This window comes from Sciurus carolinensis, chromosome 2 (assembly GCF_902686445.1).
Source record: "Sciurus carolinensis chromosome 2, mSciCar1.2, whole genome shotgun sequence".
Classification (NCBI taxonomy): Eukaryota; Metazoa; Chordata; class Mammalia; order Rodentia; family Sciuridae; genus Sciurus; species Sciurus carolinensis.
In genome coordinates this window covers 68,593,112-68,611,506 of record NC_062214.1, presented here as the reverse complement: position 1 = coordinate 68,611,506, position 18,395 = coordinate 68,593,112, and the positions used below count along the sequence as shown (strand labels likewise).

General features: G+C 38.2%; 1 protein-coding gene across 1 annotated transcript in view; it reads left to right on the top strand.

Moving 5' to 3' along the window:
• Positions 1-18,395, top strand: part of Chsy1 (chondroitin sulfate synthase 1) — an 82,317-nt gene that overhangs the window by 17,740 nt on the left and 46,182 nt on the right. Inside the window, exon 2 of the mRNA XM_047539807.1 lies at positions 1,499-1,994. Within this exon, the coding sequence (XP_047395763.1) occupies positions 1,499-1,994 (496 nt within the window). The remainder of the gene's footprint in view (positions 1-1,498; positions 1,995-18,395) is intronic.

Below are 18,395 nucleotides of genomic sequence, written 5' to 3'. Positions count from 1 at the left end.
AAATTGTAGTAAACTACTTCAGCTTTTAATTCATAGCATAAGTACAAGGTAAAGGATGTGATAGCCTTAAATCAGTTGTTTGGTGTAAGGATGCTCTGTTTCCTTCTAATTGATCCTTAGTCTTTCCTTGGTCCTTCCTATCTATAGCTTCATTCAACCCTCTACTCCGTTCCTGAGGATTTCGTCTCTCCTCTGCTCCATTACCTTTGATGATTTCTTGGTGGTTTTTAAAACATAAAGGCCCACATGTCTGGCAGGCTCTGCTAGGCCCTGCAGAGTTTTCCCCACTTGACAGCTTTCCCCACTTCCACACTCTGCATTCTGGTGTCTTGGCATCCTTGATGGTCACCCTGCCTCAGGGAAGCATTTTCTGTCCTGCAGGTCTTGTTCACTTGCAGCGATTCTTTCAGAGAGCTTATTTGAGTTCTTGATACTACGTACAGGAGTGAATGTACGTAATGTGTCTCTTCTAATGTCAGCTCTACAAGTTGGGATGATGTTTTTGTTCACTATCATATTCCTGGCACGTTTGGCACTTGATCAATAGTCAAAGAAAATTTACTGAATGAATAGTTTGACTTTTCTTTTTTTTTTTCATGGTACCAGGGATTGAACCCAGTAGTGTTTAGTTGCTGAGTCACATCCCCAGACCTTTTCTATATTTTATTTAGAGACAGGGTCTCACTGAGTTGGTTAGGGCCTTGGTAAATTGCTAAGGCTGACTTTGAACTTGTGATCCTCCTGTCTCAGCTTCCTGAGCCTCCGAGATTATAGGTGTGCATCACAATTTGACTTCTCATAGCTTGTTTTATAGAGTTGAGGAGTTTGTCATGAGGAGTTGATAGTATTAACAAGTAACCTGACTACCTACGTCTTGGTGTCTGGCAATTTGGTTTTCACTAAAACTGAACTTTAATTGTTTTAACACTCATCCTTTTTTGGGGGGTTCTTTTAAAAATGAATTTGGAGATGGGCATGGTGGTGCACGTCTTTAATACCAGTGGCTTGGGAGGCTGACGCAGGATGATCACAAGTTCAAAGCCAGCCTCAGTAATTTAGCAAGACCCTAAGTGACTTGGTAAGACTCTGTCTCAAAATAAAAAAATTTTTTAAAAGGCGGGTACACTGGGGGGATGTGATTCAGTGGTTAAGCACCCCTGGGTTCAATTCTTAATACAAAAGAAAAAATAATTAAATTCTGCAGTATCTGGGAGCCTGGGCTTCCATTAACAGGAAGCAAACAGGGCGTCTGTTTTGTGGTTGGGGCTGTAGTTCGGTGGTAGAGCATTTGCCTAGCATGTGTGAGGCACTGGGTTCGATCCTCAGCACCACATAAAAATAGATAAATAAAATAAAAGACCATCTACAACTAAGAGGAAGCAAACAGACCAAGTAAATCAAGCAATCATATGTAGTGATTCAAATGAGCAGATATGTAAATTTCTAAAAATAAGCCTGAAACAAACTGTTCTCTAATTGATATTTATTTTAATTCCAGAACATGGTCCAAGACAATTCCTGGGAAAGTGGAGTTCTTCTCTAGTGAGGGTTCAGACACGTCTATACCAATTCCAATAGTGCCACTACGGGGCGTGGATGACTCCTACCCACCCCAGAAGAAGTCTTTTATGATGCTCAAGTACATGCATGACCACTACTTGGACAAGTATGAATGGTTTATGAGAGCAGATGATGATGTTTACATCAAAGGAGATCGTCTGGAGAGTTTCCTGAGGAGTTTGAATAGCAGTGAGCCCCTGTTTCTCGGGCAGACAGGACTGGGCACCACAGAAGAAATGGGGAAGCTGGCCCTTGAGCCTGGTGAGAACTTCTGCATGGGGGGGCCTGGTGTGATCATGAGCCGGGAGGTGCTTCGGAGAATGGTACCACACATTGGCAAGTGTCTCCGGGAAATGTATACCACGCACGAGGATGTGGAAGTGGGAAGATGTGTCCGGAGGTTTGCAGGCGTACAGTGTGTTTGGTCTTATGAGGTAAGAGCAGAGATCTTTACTAAAGGAAAGATTGTTAATTTTGTCATTAGTTCTGAATCATTTGTAGGAAATTAGTGATAATATCCTTTTTGAGGGTTAAAATTGGTATAAATTATACATTTTTTAGCCTCAGGGTTTTTTGTTCTGTTTTGTTTGTTTTTAAAATTTGGGTTCCCCTTAATTCCTTATCTCTTCTTGGTCTTGGCTTTTGGAACATGCCTTCTATACCTTTGTCATAAATACCTTGGGTAATAAACAATGACACTTGGGGCTTAAATAAAACACGTGGTTTGCTGATAGTCATAGTGACATTTTCATGATTATTCAGAAAATCATCTTGTATCATTTCTACTGACTCCACAGAGATAATTGCAACAACATAGGATACTTCCTGGTCCTCAGTCTCTCAATAACTGACTACTCTGATCTGGTCATGATGACCTACACAGATTAGAAACTTACATGTTTTGAATTTATAAAATGCTTAGTAATGTAAAAAAAAAAAAAGCCAGTAGCATTTGACTTTGCATTTATTTTGAACCTTGGGGTTTGGGTAGGCTGTGTGCTTAACATACGGGAGACTTGGGGTTGCATCCCCAGCACCATAAATAAATATTTTGAACCTTGACTTTTTGAATAGTTATTGTAATCTGTAAATTTACAATGTAGTTCCTTTCAGATGAGGTGGTAGGCAATTTCTGAGTTATCTTGACATTCACATGAAACTTTTTTTTGTTTGTTTTCCCAAAAACCTGAAGCTTTTTGAAGGAAGTCTATTTGTACTTGCTTTGTGATTAGTAGTTCCAGAGGTTATGAGTTAGCTTTTTTACTTTTTCCGTTTTTATTGGCAGATATGTACCTCTTGCCTGCAGTTGCAGGATCTGATAGCAGTGAAAAAAATGATTTAGGTGGTGGTGTGTTTAGATCGATAAACTACTGGTAGTTGTGAAGAGTAAAGGGAATTGTATGTCTTTTGCCCAAGAAAAAGATGTACTTTTCTGATGTAAACTGTTAGCTCTCTTGGAGTCAGTTTTCTAAAATACTTAAGTGAGGAACTGGTGTTCTTGCATGTACTTGCCTTCCCCCCCACACTTGCTTTTAAATATCTTGTAATCAGTCTGTTACTTTTATTTGAACTTTTAGGGAAGTAGACATTTTCAAGTATATGGGAAATGGTCTTCATGTAATTTTTAATTTTTAATTTGCAAAGATGTTTTCAAGTGCTAGATGTGATCTGAATAAATCCCTTAATCTTCATGTGCCTTACACTCCTGCTCCCACCCCTCCAGTATGTAGGTGGTTGCTCGCTGGGCCTAGGGGGTTTCTGTTTTCATGGATTTTTGCAGGAGGAAAGCCATTTGGGGATTTCATGCCATATTAAGCAGAACACAGCTGGCAGTATTTCTTCATTTTTCTCCATCCTTAATTAAGTAGATACAACCTTAAAGTATTTCACTGGGGCTAAAATATGTAATGCTATGTAGTTTGGAATACTTTCTCCTGATGCTTATCTCTGAGAAGAGAGCCTTCTTGGTGGATTTGTAGAGGATAGAACTACTTCTGAGAATTTAAAAAAAAAGTCTTAAGCATAGTTATGTTTGCACCCTAGATATACTAAATAGACACATTAGAGCCAGTATCTTGAGTTAGATCAAGAACTTTGATCTAACACCAGTTCCAAGATGTAGTTGTAAAGTGGTGTCCTGGGGCTGCAGGGATTAGAAGACTGGGGGCGAGTTTTCTTGTTATAATGTAATCTAGCGTTAAGGTTTCTAACACCCTCGGCAGGGGTGCCTGGAATCATCCTGTGTGAATGCTTGGAGCCACCTCTTAGACTTGATGCATCTGCAAATTCCCTAATAATTAAAAGGGGACCTGGTGGGTGAGGAAGCTCTCTCCTTGGGTGCTTCTCTTTCTCCCTGCCTTGGAGTTGGGTCAGTGACAGCAGCAGGGAGGATCTCCCTGGGAATGTGGGGCAGTCTGTCAGGGTGATTCTGCTTCTTTGCACAGATGCCTTATGATGACAGGGCTTTTACTAGATACTGCTGGCTTGCTCTCTCTGGTCTTAGGCCAGGTGGCTCTGTTACCAGCCGTGCTGACAGTTCTTTTTTCCTTTCTGTGAGTTGCCTGTTCATAGTTTTGGCCCACTTTTCTGTTGGAATGTTATCTATCTCAGGGTTTTGTTGGAGTGCTTTATTTTGAACAGTATCTTCTTCCAGATCATGACTTGTCTTTTCATCTTCATTGTGAAATTTTTATTATAGGCAAATTGTGAATCCAATTTATCATTCTTTTCCTTGATGTTTTCCTTTTCTAAAAGAAGATATTCTTGTTTAAGAAATTATTCCCTTCTTGGGGTCACATATATATTTTTCTGTTTAAAATTTTGCCTTTCATATGTGGTTCTTCATTACCATTTTAAAGAATTGTGTCCATTGGGATATTTACCATTTTGTTAGACTTTTGATTTCTTTCTTTCTTTTGGTAAGTCTTTAATAACTTCTAAATTATTAGAATTTATCATTGTATTCACCATTCAGACAAGATTAATCCTTCATGTGGATGAGGAACTTTCATTAAACACCTTGTAAATCTAGTTTCTTCATTACAACTTACAGAAGAAAATTTTGAGGTAGAGTCTTATGGTGAAGACAATTATGTTAAGCTTTGGGTCTTGGAAGGTACTTATTTTGCTCAATTGTAAACCTATCCAGAAGGTTTAATTTTTTTTTTTTTCAAATAGAAATAATGCCTTGGATAATATGTATATAATTAAGTGACCCATGAGAAACAGCCATCACAATCAAAACCCAAATTCATTTCTAAGTTTGTTTTGATTATTACTGGTAGTTATTTATTAATAAATGACTTTTAAAACTTTACTTGGAGGGCTGGAGTTGTGGCTCAGTGTAGAGTGCTCACCTAGCACATGCCAGGCACTGGGTTCGATCCTCAGCACCATATAAAAATAAATAAATAAAATAAAGACATTGTGTCCATCTGCAACTAAAAAATATTTTTTATTAAAAAACCTGGAAATGGGCTGGGAACATAGATCAGTTGGTAGAGTGCTTGCCTCGCAAGCACAAGGCCCTGGGTTCAATTCCCAGCACCACAAAAAATAAAATAAAATAAAAAATCTGGAAATAATTTTAAACTCACAGAATTTATGGGAAAGTTGAGAACGTGGGCCTGGAGACTGTTGAATACTAGAAAAGTCTATAGGAATTTGTCTATAGCAAGGCCTGGTTCCCCTTGTCACAGGGGTTTGGCATTATTAACTCAAGTTTTTAAGATTTTTCTGAGAAACATGATTAATAAGTCTGAAAAACTAATTTGTTTTATTTAAGAAAATATTAAATACTGTTCTTTTAATAAAGGGACCAACTTAATCTATTGGTTTTATGTTTTAGTTTTAAATTGGCGTATTCCTGTGGAAAAAACGCCTAGATTGTTAAGTGTAGAACCCTGGGGATTTTCACAAACTAAATGTAATTGGGTATCTGGCACCCAAATCTTTCACTTATTTTAATACATTTTTTTTTCGTGGCGCAGGGGATTGAACCCAGGGCTTTGTGTGCGCAAGGCAAGCACTCTACCAACTGAGCTACATGCCCAGCCCTTAACACAATATTTGACTAGTAAAAAAGGCATTTGGGGGTTGGGGTTGTGGCTCAGTGTTAGAGCACTTGCCTCGCATGTATGAGGCACTGGATTTGATTCCCAACACCACATACAAATAAATGAATAAAATAAAGGTCCATCAACAATTAAAAAGTATTTAAAAAACAAAACAAAACAAAAGGCATTTGGGGTAGGAAACAATTATTACTAATGAAATTTGGAGGTAGACAAAGATGGATTTAATAATTTTTAAGAAGTTATTGTTTTAATGGATAATGCTGTCACATGGTTCAAAATTGAAAGAGTTTACAAAGATAAATCGTCCCACTTTTCTCTCACTGGGTTCTTCCATCAGTCAGTTCCTTAGGGTGCATCCTTCCAAAGGCACCAGGAGGTATCGAAGGGCATATTAATTACATCATGTACAAACCATTTAGTTTATATCTTTCCCCTTTTACATGAATGCTAGCATGTAAAAGCAATGTTATATGTACTGTTTACATCTTGCTGTTTTTCACTTAAATTTCCTGTAACATTTTCTGTTTGGTTCTTTTACAAAAACTATGGCCCTTAAGCTATTTGCAGTTCTTTACAGCAGTTTTTCTGATCAGTCATTCAGCACAACACTTCCCAATCTTCTTCATATCATGGTACTCACACTGGGAGACTGACTTCATGGGCTCCTACCCCAGCCCCTATCTGCTGCAACCATCCCTGCTTCGCTTACCACCCTAGACCTGGAGAAATGGCTGTCCGGGTACAGCTGAACTTGTTCATCTAGTTCTTTTTTTGGTTGGGAAGGGTACTGTGGATTGAACTCAAGGGCACTGGACCACTGAGTCACATCTCCAGCCCTATTTTGTCTTTTATTTAGAGACAGGTTCTTACTGAGTTGCCTAGCGCCTTGCTTTTACTAAGGCTGGCCTTGAACTCATGATCCTCCTGCCTCAACCTCCTGAGCTGCTGGGATTACAGGCTTGTGCCAACGCACCTGGCTCTGAACTTGTTCATAATATGCCTGTATGCCAAGATACACCAGTTGTGATGCTTCGTGTTAGCTAGTAAATAAGAACTGTCTTCTGAACTAGTAGGAAAATTGAAAAATATTAAAACACGAATGGCTTTCTTTTTCTCTCAAAAAGACTCTGGAGACAAAGTTGAGGAAACAAAGATATATGTTCACAAAACAGATGAAAAGTATGAGGCCTTGTGATACTGATTTTAAATTAAACTATAAGGAGATCAAGATCAATGATACTCTTTTTATGGGAAGGCACATCATCTGTGGAAACCAGAGTTTACAGCAAAATATGTTAAAGAAGAAAAGATCTTCCTTATTTGGCTGGTTTATAAAGGAATGTTGAACATTTATAAAGAATGTTAGATCAGAAACCTGGGATTTTTTTTTTTTGTTTATTAATAGATTAATATCTCCCCACTGGTGGTTGTCATGGAGATGATTCATGTTGCAGTGGTGGCTTCCTCCTCATTTAGGCTGCCCATCCACCTCACCTACCAGAGAGCCAGGCAGCTCCCCATCCTGTGGCCAGAGTAGATGTTCCACAGACCACACATTAATGCTGTACGGTACTGGGCATGCTTATACTGAGCCTTATTCTTTTGTTCCAGAAGTTTAAAAGTTGTTAGTCAGCCTCTAATACTTTGAAAGTGGCAAATTATCACCCCAAAAAGGGGACTACTGTATAAAGACTATCAGCAGTGAGCAGGAAAGGCATGAAGGGAAACTGCAAAATTAGAGAAAGTGAGCAACACAGCAGTCTAAGACCAACCATTCATTGTGCTGTGGAATTCTAGTTTCATTCCATTGTGGGTGGAAAATGTACTTTGTATGATTTCAATTATTTTATGCCCAACTTACATTCTGTCCTGGAGAACGTTCCATGTGCGCTCGAGAGGAATGCTGGTGTTGAGTGTTTCATAGATGATAATTAGGTCTAGTAGGTTTATAATGTTGATCAAATCCTCTATTTCCTTGTTGATCTTTTTTCTGGTATTCTAGTCATTATTGAAAGTAGAGTATTGAAGTTTAAAATATTGTCCAATTGTCTATTTCTCCCTTCAGTTCTGTCAGTTCTTTCTTCATTCATTTTGGGGATTTGTTTTTAGGTATATAAAAACAATTCCTAGATGTACTTAGGAATGTTTGTATGTACTGTATTTTCCTGATGGATCGATTCCTTTATCATTATAAAAGTCCTTCTTTGTCTCTGTTAATAATTATTGTCCAAAGTTTATTTTGTTGGATATTAACATAACTACTCCAGCTCTCTTTTGGTTTTGCATGGTAGATCTTTTTCTGCCTTTTTACTTTTAAATTGTGTCTTTGAATCTAAAATTTCTCTCTTGTAGATAGCATATAATTGAATAATTTTAAAGTCCATTCTGCCATTTCTGCCTTATAAGTGGAGTGTTTCATCCACTTTCATTTAATGTCGTTACTGAGAAGGTAGGATTTGTGTCTGCCATTATGCTATTTGATTTCTGTATTTTTTTTTAAGTTCTGCTCTTCCTCCAATACTTTTTTATGTTTAACATATTTTCTAGTGTACCATTTTAATTCCTTTGTCATTTCTTTTTTTTAATTTAGCTTTTAATTTTTTACAGACTGCATTTTGATTCATTGTACACAAATGGGATACATAATTTCATTTCTGTGGTTGTACACGATGTAGATTCATACTATTTGTGTAATCATACATGTACATGAATATGATGTCTGTCTCATAGCATGATTTTTCATACCCCCTCCCTCTCATTTCCTTCTACACTTTCTAAAGTTCCCCCATTCTTCTCTCCCTCCCCGTCCCCCCACCCCTATTATATATCATTCTCCACTTACCAGGGAAAACATTGGGCCTTTGCTTTTTGGGCTTGACTCATTTCACTTAGCATGATATTCTCCAATTCCATCCATTTATTTGCAAATGCCATAATATTCTTCTTTGTGGCTGAATAGTATTCCATTGTGTATATATACCAGAGTTTCTTTATCCATTCATTTGTTGAAGGGCATCTAGGTTACAATCAAGAATGTGAAGAGAGATCCTACAGAGTGGGAGAAAATCTTTTCCACACGCACTTTAGATAGAGCACTTATCGCCAAAATTTATAAAGAACTTACAAAACTTTACAACAAAAATACAAAAAACCCAATCAATAAATGGGCCAAGGAACTGGATAGACACTTTACAGAAGAAGACACATAGGCAGTTAATAAATTTATGAAAAAGTGTTCAACATCTCTAGTAATTAGAGAAATGCAAATTAAAACAACTCTAAGATTCCATCTTACTCCAATTAGAATGACTATTATCAAGAACACAAACAATAATAGATGTTGGCATGGATGTGGGGAAAAAGGCACACTTTTACATTGCTGGTGGAGTTGCAAATTGGTGCAGCTACTCCTTTGTCATTTCTATTTCTATTTTTTTTAAAGTTATTTTCTTAGTAGTTGCCCTGAGGATTACAATTAATATCTCAATAACTTGGTTAGATTAAAACCAACTTAATAACAAAAGTAAACAAAAATATTTGCTCCTGGATAGATCCATCTCTGGCTTAACTTTGTGCTGTTGTTGTCATACAGATTATATTTTCATACCTTGTGTGCTCACCAACATAGATTTATAATTGCTTTATGCAGTTGTTTTTAAAATCAGATTAGAAAAATACATTTATGTAGTCTTTTCTTTTTACCTGTGTAGTTACCATTATTTGGTTCTTTATTCTTGTTGATTCCAGTTACTATATAGTGTACTTTCATTTAGCCTGAAAGAGTTCCTTTACTTTTTCTCTTAAGGTAGGTTTACTAATGGTGAATTCTGTTTTTATCTGGGGACATCCTAATTTCTAATTTACTTTTGAAGGATAATTTTGTTGAATGTAGACTTTTTGGGTTGGCAGAGTTCTTTTAGCATTTTGAATGGAGGCTTTCTGCCATCCATGTTATCTAATAAATTTGTTGATCGTATTGATGATCCCTTTATGTGATGTGTTACTTTTCTTGCTGCTTTCAAGATTTTCTCTTTGGCTCACCACAGTTTGATTATGATGTGCCTAGGTGTGGCTCTTTTTATTATTCTTGGAGTTTTTTGAGCTTGTGTGTATGACTTGCTTTTCATTCGTTTGGGAATTTCTCAGCCAATATTTTTTCAAGTATTCTTACTGCTGTGTGCCCCTTCCCCGCCCCCCCCCATTCCCATCATGCATGTGCTGATTCATTTTTCTTCATTCAGTTTTTTTTTTTTTCCTGTTCATCAGACCAGGTAATATCAGTTGGCATGCCTTTGAGGTTCACTGGTTCACTCTTCTGCCTATTTGAATTTCAGATATTGTTAATTTTTTTTTTTCCTTTTTTGGTACCAGGGATTGAACTTGGGGGCACTTAACCACTAAGCCACATTCCCAGCCCATTTTTTTGTGTTTTATTTACAGACAGGGTCTCACTGAATTTCTTAGGGCTTAGCTTAGGATCTTGCTAAGTTGCTGAGGCTAGCTTAGAACTTGTGATCTTCCTGCCTCAGCCTCCCAAGCCACTGAGATTACAGATGTGTGCCACTGCACCTGGCAAGATGTTGTACTTTTCAATTCCAAAATTTCCGTTTGGATCTTTTAAAAAGTAATAATTTTCTTCTCTTTATTGATGTTCTTTCCTTCTGTGTTTTCTTGCTACTTTGCATATCTCATAATTTTTGTTGGAAACTGAGCATTTATCTATCATTATTTAAATGTTACAACTCTGTAAATCAGGTTATCTTCCTTCTCCGTCACATTTTGCTGTTTGTTTAGTGATCTTTCAGAACTCATTCCATAAAGTCTGTATTCTTTTCTGTATGCCACTGAAGTCTCTGTTCAGTTTGCTTAGTGTTCAGCTAATGTTTGGGCAGAGATTTCCTTAGTTGAGGAGAATTCAAGTCTCCCAGTCTTGTTTTGAGGGAACTCTGCATACCTTTTGATGCTTGCCCTTAGAACAGGCAGTTGACAACTCTGCTTTAGCCTTCACTTCCTACTTGAGCAGAGCCTCAAGGTCAGATAGAGATGAGCACTTAGGACTTCCTCAGGTCTTTCCTAAACATGTGCACAGCCCCACTCATGAGTATGGCCTTCTACATTTCCAATATATTCAATGAAGCTTTTCAAAGTCCCATTTGGACATCTCATTCCCTGGCTTTCTTTTTAAACTTTTAGTTATCTTTTGCCCCACCAGCTACTCTTTTGAACTGTGCAGTGGTCAGTTGTTTGAGACTGTTTCTGATAAATACCCATCCCTTCATCACTGTCTATTCCAAAGAGGTTATTTGCATTGGGAGAGCTCAGAGGTCAAATAAAGACAGCCTTGCAAGTGGTGTCTTCCAGGGGACCTACCAGACAGATCACATCTTGGCACTTCTCTGGGAATGGGGCTTTGAAGGAAAGCTAGCCTCTTTGGCCCCTCCAGTGGCTTCTGGGTTGCTTGTTCTCATTGTGATTGTGGACTATGGGTTTTCAAGACCAGGGTGGATCTGGAAAACAGGAATTGGAAATAGAGTTAGTTAAAAGGTCATAAAACTCACTATTAACCATAATTTTGTGGTTTTCTTGTGTAAATGCTCCCTGGATTACTGCAGAAATTTAGCTAATATATAGAGTCTTGAAAGGGTTACCTCTGAACATTTTTGCTAGTTTTCTCTTTACTTCTGTGGAGAACAGAATTTTTTGGAGGTTCTTACTCCACTAGTTTTGCTTATATCACCTAAAAATCACCCTTTATGGAGTCTTAGGATAGAATCTGTTTAAGAAGTATTGTGTCTTAAAAATTAGAAAGACTTCAACCAATGAGTTATAATACTCTTGTGCTTTCATTTTAAAAATAACTTGTATGTTTGCTGTTAGCAATATGCTGTTTCATTTGGGGGCACAGCCATGCAGAAAGCAAAGATCCTGTTATAGTTGTGATGGAGCTAGGCTGGAGTGAGGAGGGACAGTGAAGAGTAGTGTGTGATATGTGTTTTAAGATAGCAGGGTGACCAGTATAACTGGATGAAGTGACAGGGTGGAGAGTAGTCAAAGATGAGGCCAGGAGACATAGATGTTGAAGGGGGAAGGGGGTAGTGTGAACATCCTGTTTGGGCACAGATAAACCTGGGCTTAAATTATAGTGCTTCATTCAGCTTGATTCCTCACTAGTTGTGTGGTATTGGGCAGCAAGTTACCTAATTCTCCTGATCCTTAATTTCTTTAAAAATCGGGTAAGGGTAGAAATTACCTCCATTGTAGAATGGCTTCTAGGATTCATTGAGATGATATATGTTATTATATTATAGCTAGTGCAGGGCAGAGTGTAAGGGCTTGTGAAATGGGAGGTTGTTGGAAGTATCCTCAAGTACCAGAAAAGCAAAGCCATTTAGAACTCATTCCTTAAGAGTTCTATGTAAATACGTATTTGACTGATTTGTAGTAGCATTGTGGTCTTGGAATCCCTGTTCTTACTTTTACAATTGAGAGAAGACTGTTTTGACAGATAATCAGAGTTTACTGAAAATGGAAATGTTAGTTGCTTGGAATCTCTTTACTGGCAAAATAATGCCTCCTGCAGGTATGTAAACACCTCCGAAATGGTGTCACCATTTGGTCTGTTAGCACAGTGTTGTGAGGGAGGCAAATTGATATGTCTTCATGTTTGATAAGTTAAAGGTATTCTAGGCTTTATTAATCAGCTTTCTTCTTAGAAGATGATCACTAGGTGTATTTAACCTATTATGTTTAGTTGGCAGGAAAAGGGTTCTTATAGCTCATTATCAGAAGTTGGGATCCATATATCACTTTCTTTATCTTAAGATGTAGCCCAGTAGCATAGTTGAAAGGGTTGAGACCACATATATATATATCATTACTCCAGTTCCTATAATAGAACTGGTAATCCACCTTTTAAACGTACATTTGTATTCAAAGTGCTATAAAAGTCATTTGGAAGTAATGGTTCCGAATACTAAGAATTTATCAATAAATGAAAACGGGCTAATCTATTTTAAAAACCCCACACTATCTAATTAACAAACCAACAATAACCAGAGCAAAATACTCTTAGGACACACAGGAAGGCAAGGAAGGACGGGTGACAATTGGAGCAGGGCAGGATGAGTTAAGGGGACAATGTGGAGAGGCTTCATAGCCTGACTCACCCTATTTAAAAGTATTTGGATTTTTGGACTGTTATAGACAAAAATCCAATGGTACCCTTTCACATCCCCCTACCCCTTTCTCCCTACTCTTCTAGCCATGTTAAGTGAGTGGGTTGTGAGGATGAGGGGCCAGCAGTGAACCTCAAGTAAGAACATGGGAAGAAATCAGAGATGATGGAAGCAAAGACATTTTGACTAGAGATGAAACTGACACTTTAAAGGTAAAACTAAATGATATTTTAAAATATCTTTTTTGTTTCTGCAGTTGATTTTGCAAATGTCTGTTTATGTAGTCTGGTTGTAAATCATTCTTTTTTTAAATTAAAATCTTTTATTTTTACAGCCTGCATTTTGATTCATTGTACACAAATGGGGTACAACTTTTCATTTCTGTGGTTGTACACAATGTAGATTCACACCATTCATGTAATCATATGTATATATAGGGTAATACTGTTTCATTCTATTATCTTTCTGTCCCCCACCCCCTCCCACACCATTCAAAGTTCCTTCATTCTTCTCTTCCCCCAATCATTCTTAATGCAACTTTTTTATAGTAATTTTTAAATTTGTTCTAATTGGTGATATATGACAGTAGAATGCATTTTGACACATTGTACACAAATGGCTCATTCCTCTGGCTGTACATGGTACTGAATCACATCAGTGGTGTAATCATACATGTATATAGGGTAATACTGTCTTTTGCATTCTACTGTCATTTCCATCCCCATTCCTGTCGCTCACTCCGCTCTGCACAATCGAAAGTGCCTTCATTCTTTCCTATCCCCGCCTCCCCGCAGGGTCTCTGTGTAGTGCCTAAGTCTTTGATTCACTTAGAGTTGTTTTTGTGCATGGTGAGAGAGATTTAATTTCATTTTGTTACATGTGGATTTCCAGTTTTCCCAGCCCCATTTGTTGAATAGGCCATCTTTTCTCCAGTGTATGTTTTTGGTGCCTTTGTCTAGTATGAGATAATTGTATTTATGTGGGTTTGTCTCTGTGTCTTTTATTTTGTACCACTGGTCTACATGTTTAAGACAACTTTTCAGGGTTTCTGTGAACTATAATTTAAGGTTTATTTACCAAACTAGTTTTTTAAAAAGTAATTAGAAAGTATTAATTACTGTGGTGGTTCATAAACATCACAAATTCTTTGATAATTTTCCCTCTTGGAAGGTGGAACTTGTTTTCCCTCCTCTTCCCTGTAGGCTAGTCTTTGTGGCTCTCTTTTGGTGAATGGGGTAGGATTTGGGAACCTGGCATTCACCACCTTAACTTCATAAGTCACCTTCATGTCGTGTTCTCACCAGTATGATGAAGTGAGGACACTTTACTTTCTTAGTAATCTTCCCTGAATCCATAACCCCAGGCTAGTCAGGAGAAAACTTGTATCAAACCCAAAGCGTAGGACTTTCTAAAAGGTGTGACCTTGAAAAGCAAGGAAAGACTGGGAAGCTCACAGAGTGGAGACGGTGGAGACTTGACAACTCAGTGCAGTGTGGGGCCCTGGATTGGAAGAGGAAACGTACATGAGTGGGAAAGCTGGTGAAGTGTGAATACAGTCTACAGGGAATAGTGTTATATGAATATTAATTTTTTCATTTGATATGTGTGCCATAGTTAAATAAGATATTAAATGTAGTGAAAAACTGGATGAAACAGGGTGGGGATTTTATTCACTGTGTTTACAACTTTTGTAAATCTAAATGATTTCAAAATAAAAAGCAGAACCCAGAGACATCTAATTGGACACAAAAGGGATGTTGCTCTGCCTACCCCTTTTCCTCTGGGCTGCTCTGGGCTGCTCTGTTTCTACCCCAGTTTCCTCTGGGAAACTGGCCTAAGCAATTGAAGACTGGATCCTCTGTGACTCTTAAGTGGGTATTGTACAGGACGTGATTTGTAGCTTATTGACTTCTAGGAAATCTACAACAGAAAGGTCTTTGTTTGGGAGGGCAGCAGACTTCTAACCCTAATGAAAGAGCTTATCATACGAGCAAGCTTATAATGTACGATGGTATGACTATAAAAATTTTGTCGTGGTGCTTTAGAGCAAAATTGTTCCTTTGCTAGCAAGAATCCTTCAGCTCTCACTCAACAGTTTATTGCTAACTCTTGCTGACATCATCAGGCTTAACCCTGTTTTCTCATTGAGCCCTTGTGGGGATACAGAAATCAGTATAGAGTTCTTGTTTTTGATCTCTGTTACTTATTTCCAAAGCTTTTTCTTTTTCTTTTTTTTGGGGTGGTGCTGGGGATTGAACCCAGGGCCTTGTGCATGCTAGGCAAGCACTCTTATCAACTAAGCCAAATCCCTAGCCTGCTTTTTCTTTTTAAAAATCTCCCTTTGATAGTAAAATATTGTAGTTACTACTTTCTCTTTCATGTTTGTTACATTTGTATATTTCCCTGCAATATGAACCCTGCTTTTAAAGACATGACTTAATTTTATTTGTACTAATGTGGTTTATTAAAGGTAGCAAAATGAATAAGTTTCTGTTCGCTTTAATATCAGAGGGATTCCTGTTGGCTCTTTAGGTGTTTATTAATGAATACTGTAATAATGTAGAATTCTGATTGTTTCTTAGAGCAAGATGAGTATGGTTGTTAAAATATTCCAAGTAATGCAAATGTAGATTTATTTTTAATGGTTAATGTGTTAAAAACCGCGTGCCTGTTCTGTGACAGGCCTGCTGTGGACAGGGTGGGCAGAAGTGAGCACAGCAAAACTGCTTTCAGTGTGCATCTACTTATCTGTGGAGATGCCAGAAAATGAGACAGTCATACATAACAGCAAGTGGCACTCAGTCCCCTGAAGAAGCACAAGTACTTGCAGTGGGTAGAGTAGTGGAGGAAGGGAGCTGCTAGATCAGGTGAAAGAGTAAGAAGTGAACCTTTTTTTCAATAAATATAGGAAATATCATTCAAGCAGAAGGAATGTGATGTATATGATAGGGGCAGAGGAGCATGTGCATGATCAGGACCAGGAGGTGGGTGGAAGGAGCATTTGAGTGAGGAACCGCATCTTATGAGACCTGTCCATGATGAGGGTTTTAGGTGTTAAGCTGAGTGTGTGTGTGTGTGTGTGTGTGTGTGTGTGTGTGTGTGTGTGTTGGGGTGGGGGAACCCTTGGGGGTCAGGGGAATACAGGGACTTAATATTTGCAAACCAGTCCCCTGCTCCTCTTGTTGGTATATGAGCAGTGAGATTGTTTAGCAGGTGAGTGGTGAGAAGTGATTAGTCAGTGGATGAGTTTTGTAGGTAGAGCTAAGAGTGAGGACAGAGAATAGTTGCCCAAGCAGTTGGAGTTTGTCTGCAAGGGGAAGATGGGAAATTCAGCCTGCAGATACAAATGTGAGTTATCACCATAAAGATGTTATTTAGGGCCAAAGACACATGATGTCTTCTAGGGATTTAGGGAGGAGGAGGGAGGAAATCCTGAGGTCCACCTGGGGTTTTGGGGGGTTAGAGGTCAGAGACGAAGGGGACCCACAAAGGAGACTGGGCATGGGAGGCCAGTGAGATGGGAAGAAAACTATACCTTTGATTTCCATTTCCTTAGTTTGAACTTGAAATGTTTGGACACTTAACATTTGGTTGGTTTGGAAGGTGATAATGTGAGAGGATTCTTTTCAAAGTGAACATTCTCTTTAAAGAGAGAATCCTTGGGTATGGGTGGACTGCATGGGAGGTGTGCTACAATAATGAAGGGGAACTTTTTTTAATCTGCTGAGGACTGGTGTGTAGAACAGTGCTTGAGAATAGTAGAACTTTGGGTACTAGCCCTAAGACCAGTAGACTGCAGAGAGGGCTGGTGGTCAGCACTGCGGAAGCTAATTACTGTTTGGAATTGTAAACTGTGGAACCATTTTTTTTTCTTTTTTCTTTTTGATTCTTGCTGTGTTGTCCAAACTGATCTCAAATTCCTGGACTCAAGCCATTCTTCTCAAGCCTCAGCCTTCCTAGTATAGGCTAGCATCACCATGCTTGACTATTGTGTTTGATGCTCACTCTGTTGGTTCAGAGAACCACACACATTCCCCAAGAAGCTTCTTCATACCCTTTACTAATTGCTGTAATCAGCCTTTCTTTTGTAACTTTGGTCTATAAAACTCCCTAATAGAGTGAAACCTAAACGATCACCAGTCTTAGTTATTTTGTAAGTTACTGTAGATCAGTAGAACTTTTACATGGGTTCTTAACAGGAAGGCAGAAATCAGTATTAAGTTCATGAGATAGTTATTGAAAAATGATTCAGTTAAACCCTGGTAGTAAAGAATTTTTTAGAGTTAGATGAAGTTTGAAAGGATATCTTATACTTTTGTTAAATAGAGAAAACATTTAAAGTCTGTTCTTCTAACCCAATTTTCTCTTTTCTAAAACAGGGTCATTTAACTTGTCCAGGGTTGTACTACTTGTGAAGAGAAAAATTCAGAATTTGAATCCAGGCATCTGACTGCAGGGCCTGCAGTTTTAACTGTAATGATCATGTTTTCTTTTTCTTATAATATTGCACTATACTCCAAATATTGCAAACTTTTTGTTGTTGTTGTAAATATTGCCAGTATATATTTAAAAACAACCCATAAAGTTCAGGTGTGAAGAATTTTAGACAAAAAGAAAATCTTCAGAGTTCTTATATTTCTTTTGGATATTTTTAGGGTGCTCCTACATTCAAGATAAAGTTCAAGTTAACAGACATTGTGGTACTCTTGGTTTGTTTGAGTCTTGCTAAAGTAGTGAGTTAAATGGATTTGAAGTAGTGAATAGCAACCTAAGAAAAAAAAGAGATGTTTGATCTTCTCTGGAAATTTTCAGTGTTCCTGGATCAGTTTCTTAAAGTCTTTAGTCCTAAAATTCCTCTATGGTCTTTTTAAAGATGCTGGTCAGACTCTTCCATAAGCCCTCTGAATTCTCTGACCTTGATGAAGGCATTCATTACCTCTGTAGTTGAGTTTTTGATAGTTTAGAGGGTAGAGCTTTCCACATTAACAGTTGAGTTCATGTGTATTTGGTAGTAATACCTGTAAGAAAAAAAAAAAAAACATATCATCCTCTGTTGTGATTTTGTAGGGGAATCCATTGGATAATATATTTGACTTACAGCATGTGTAGTCAATTCAATAATGACTACCCAGAGATATCAAGTTCTGGGTGAATATTACCTTACTGGGAAAGTGGTCTTTGGACGTGGATTTAAACTGAGGATCTTTGAGGCGAGGATATTACCTTGGATTATCCTGGTGGATCCTGAATGCCATCACAAGTTTTGTTAGTTGAGAGAGGCAAAGGGGGGAATAAAAGATATAAACAAAAATGTTGTGTGTAGTGGTGTGTGGTGGCAGCCCACCCCTATTGTCCCAAGTACTCAGGAGGCTGAGGCCAGCCTGGGAGCAAGATCCACCCTGTCTTGAAATAAAAGTTTTAAGAAGGATTAGGGTTGTAGCATAGTGGTAGAGTGCCCTTGGGTTCCATCCCCAGTCCCCCTCTCTCCTACAAAGCCGTGTGAAAAAAGCAGAGATGGGAGTCATGCATCCATGAGCCCAGGAGTGCTGGCAACACCAGAAACTGGAATGAGCCAGGCTGTTCA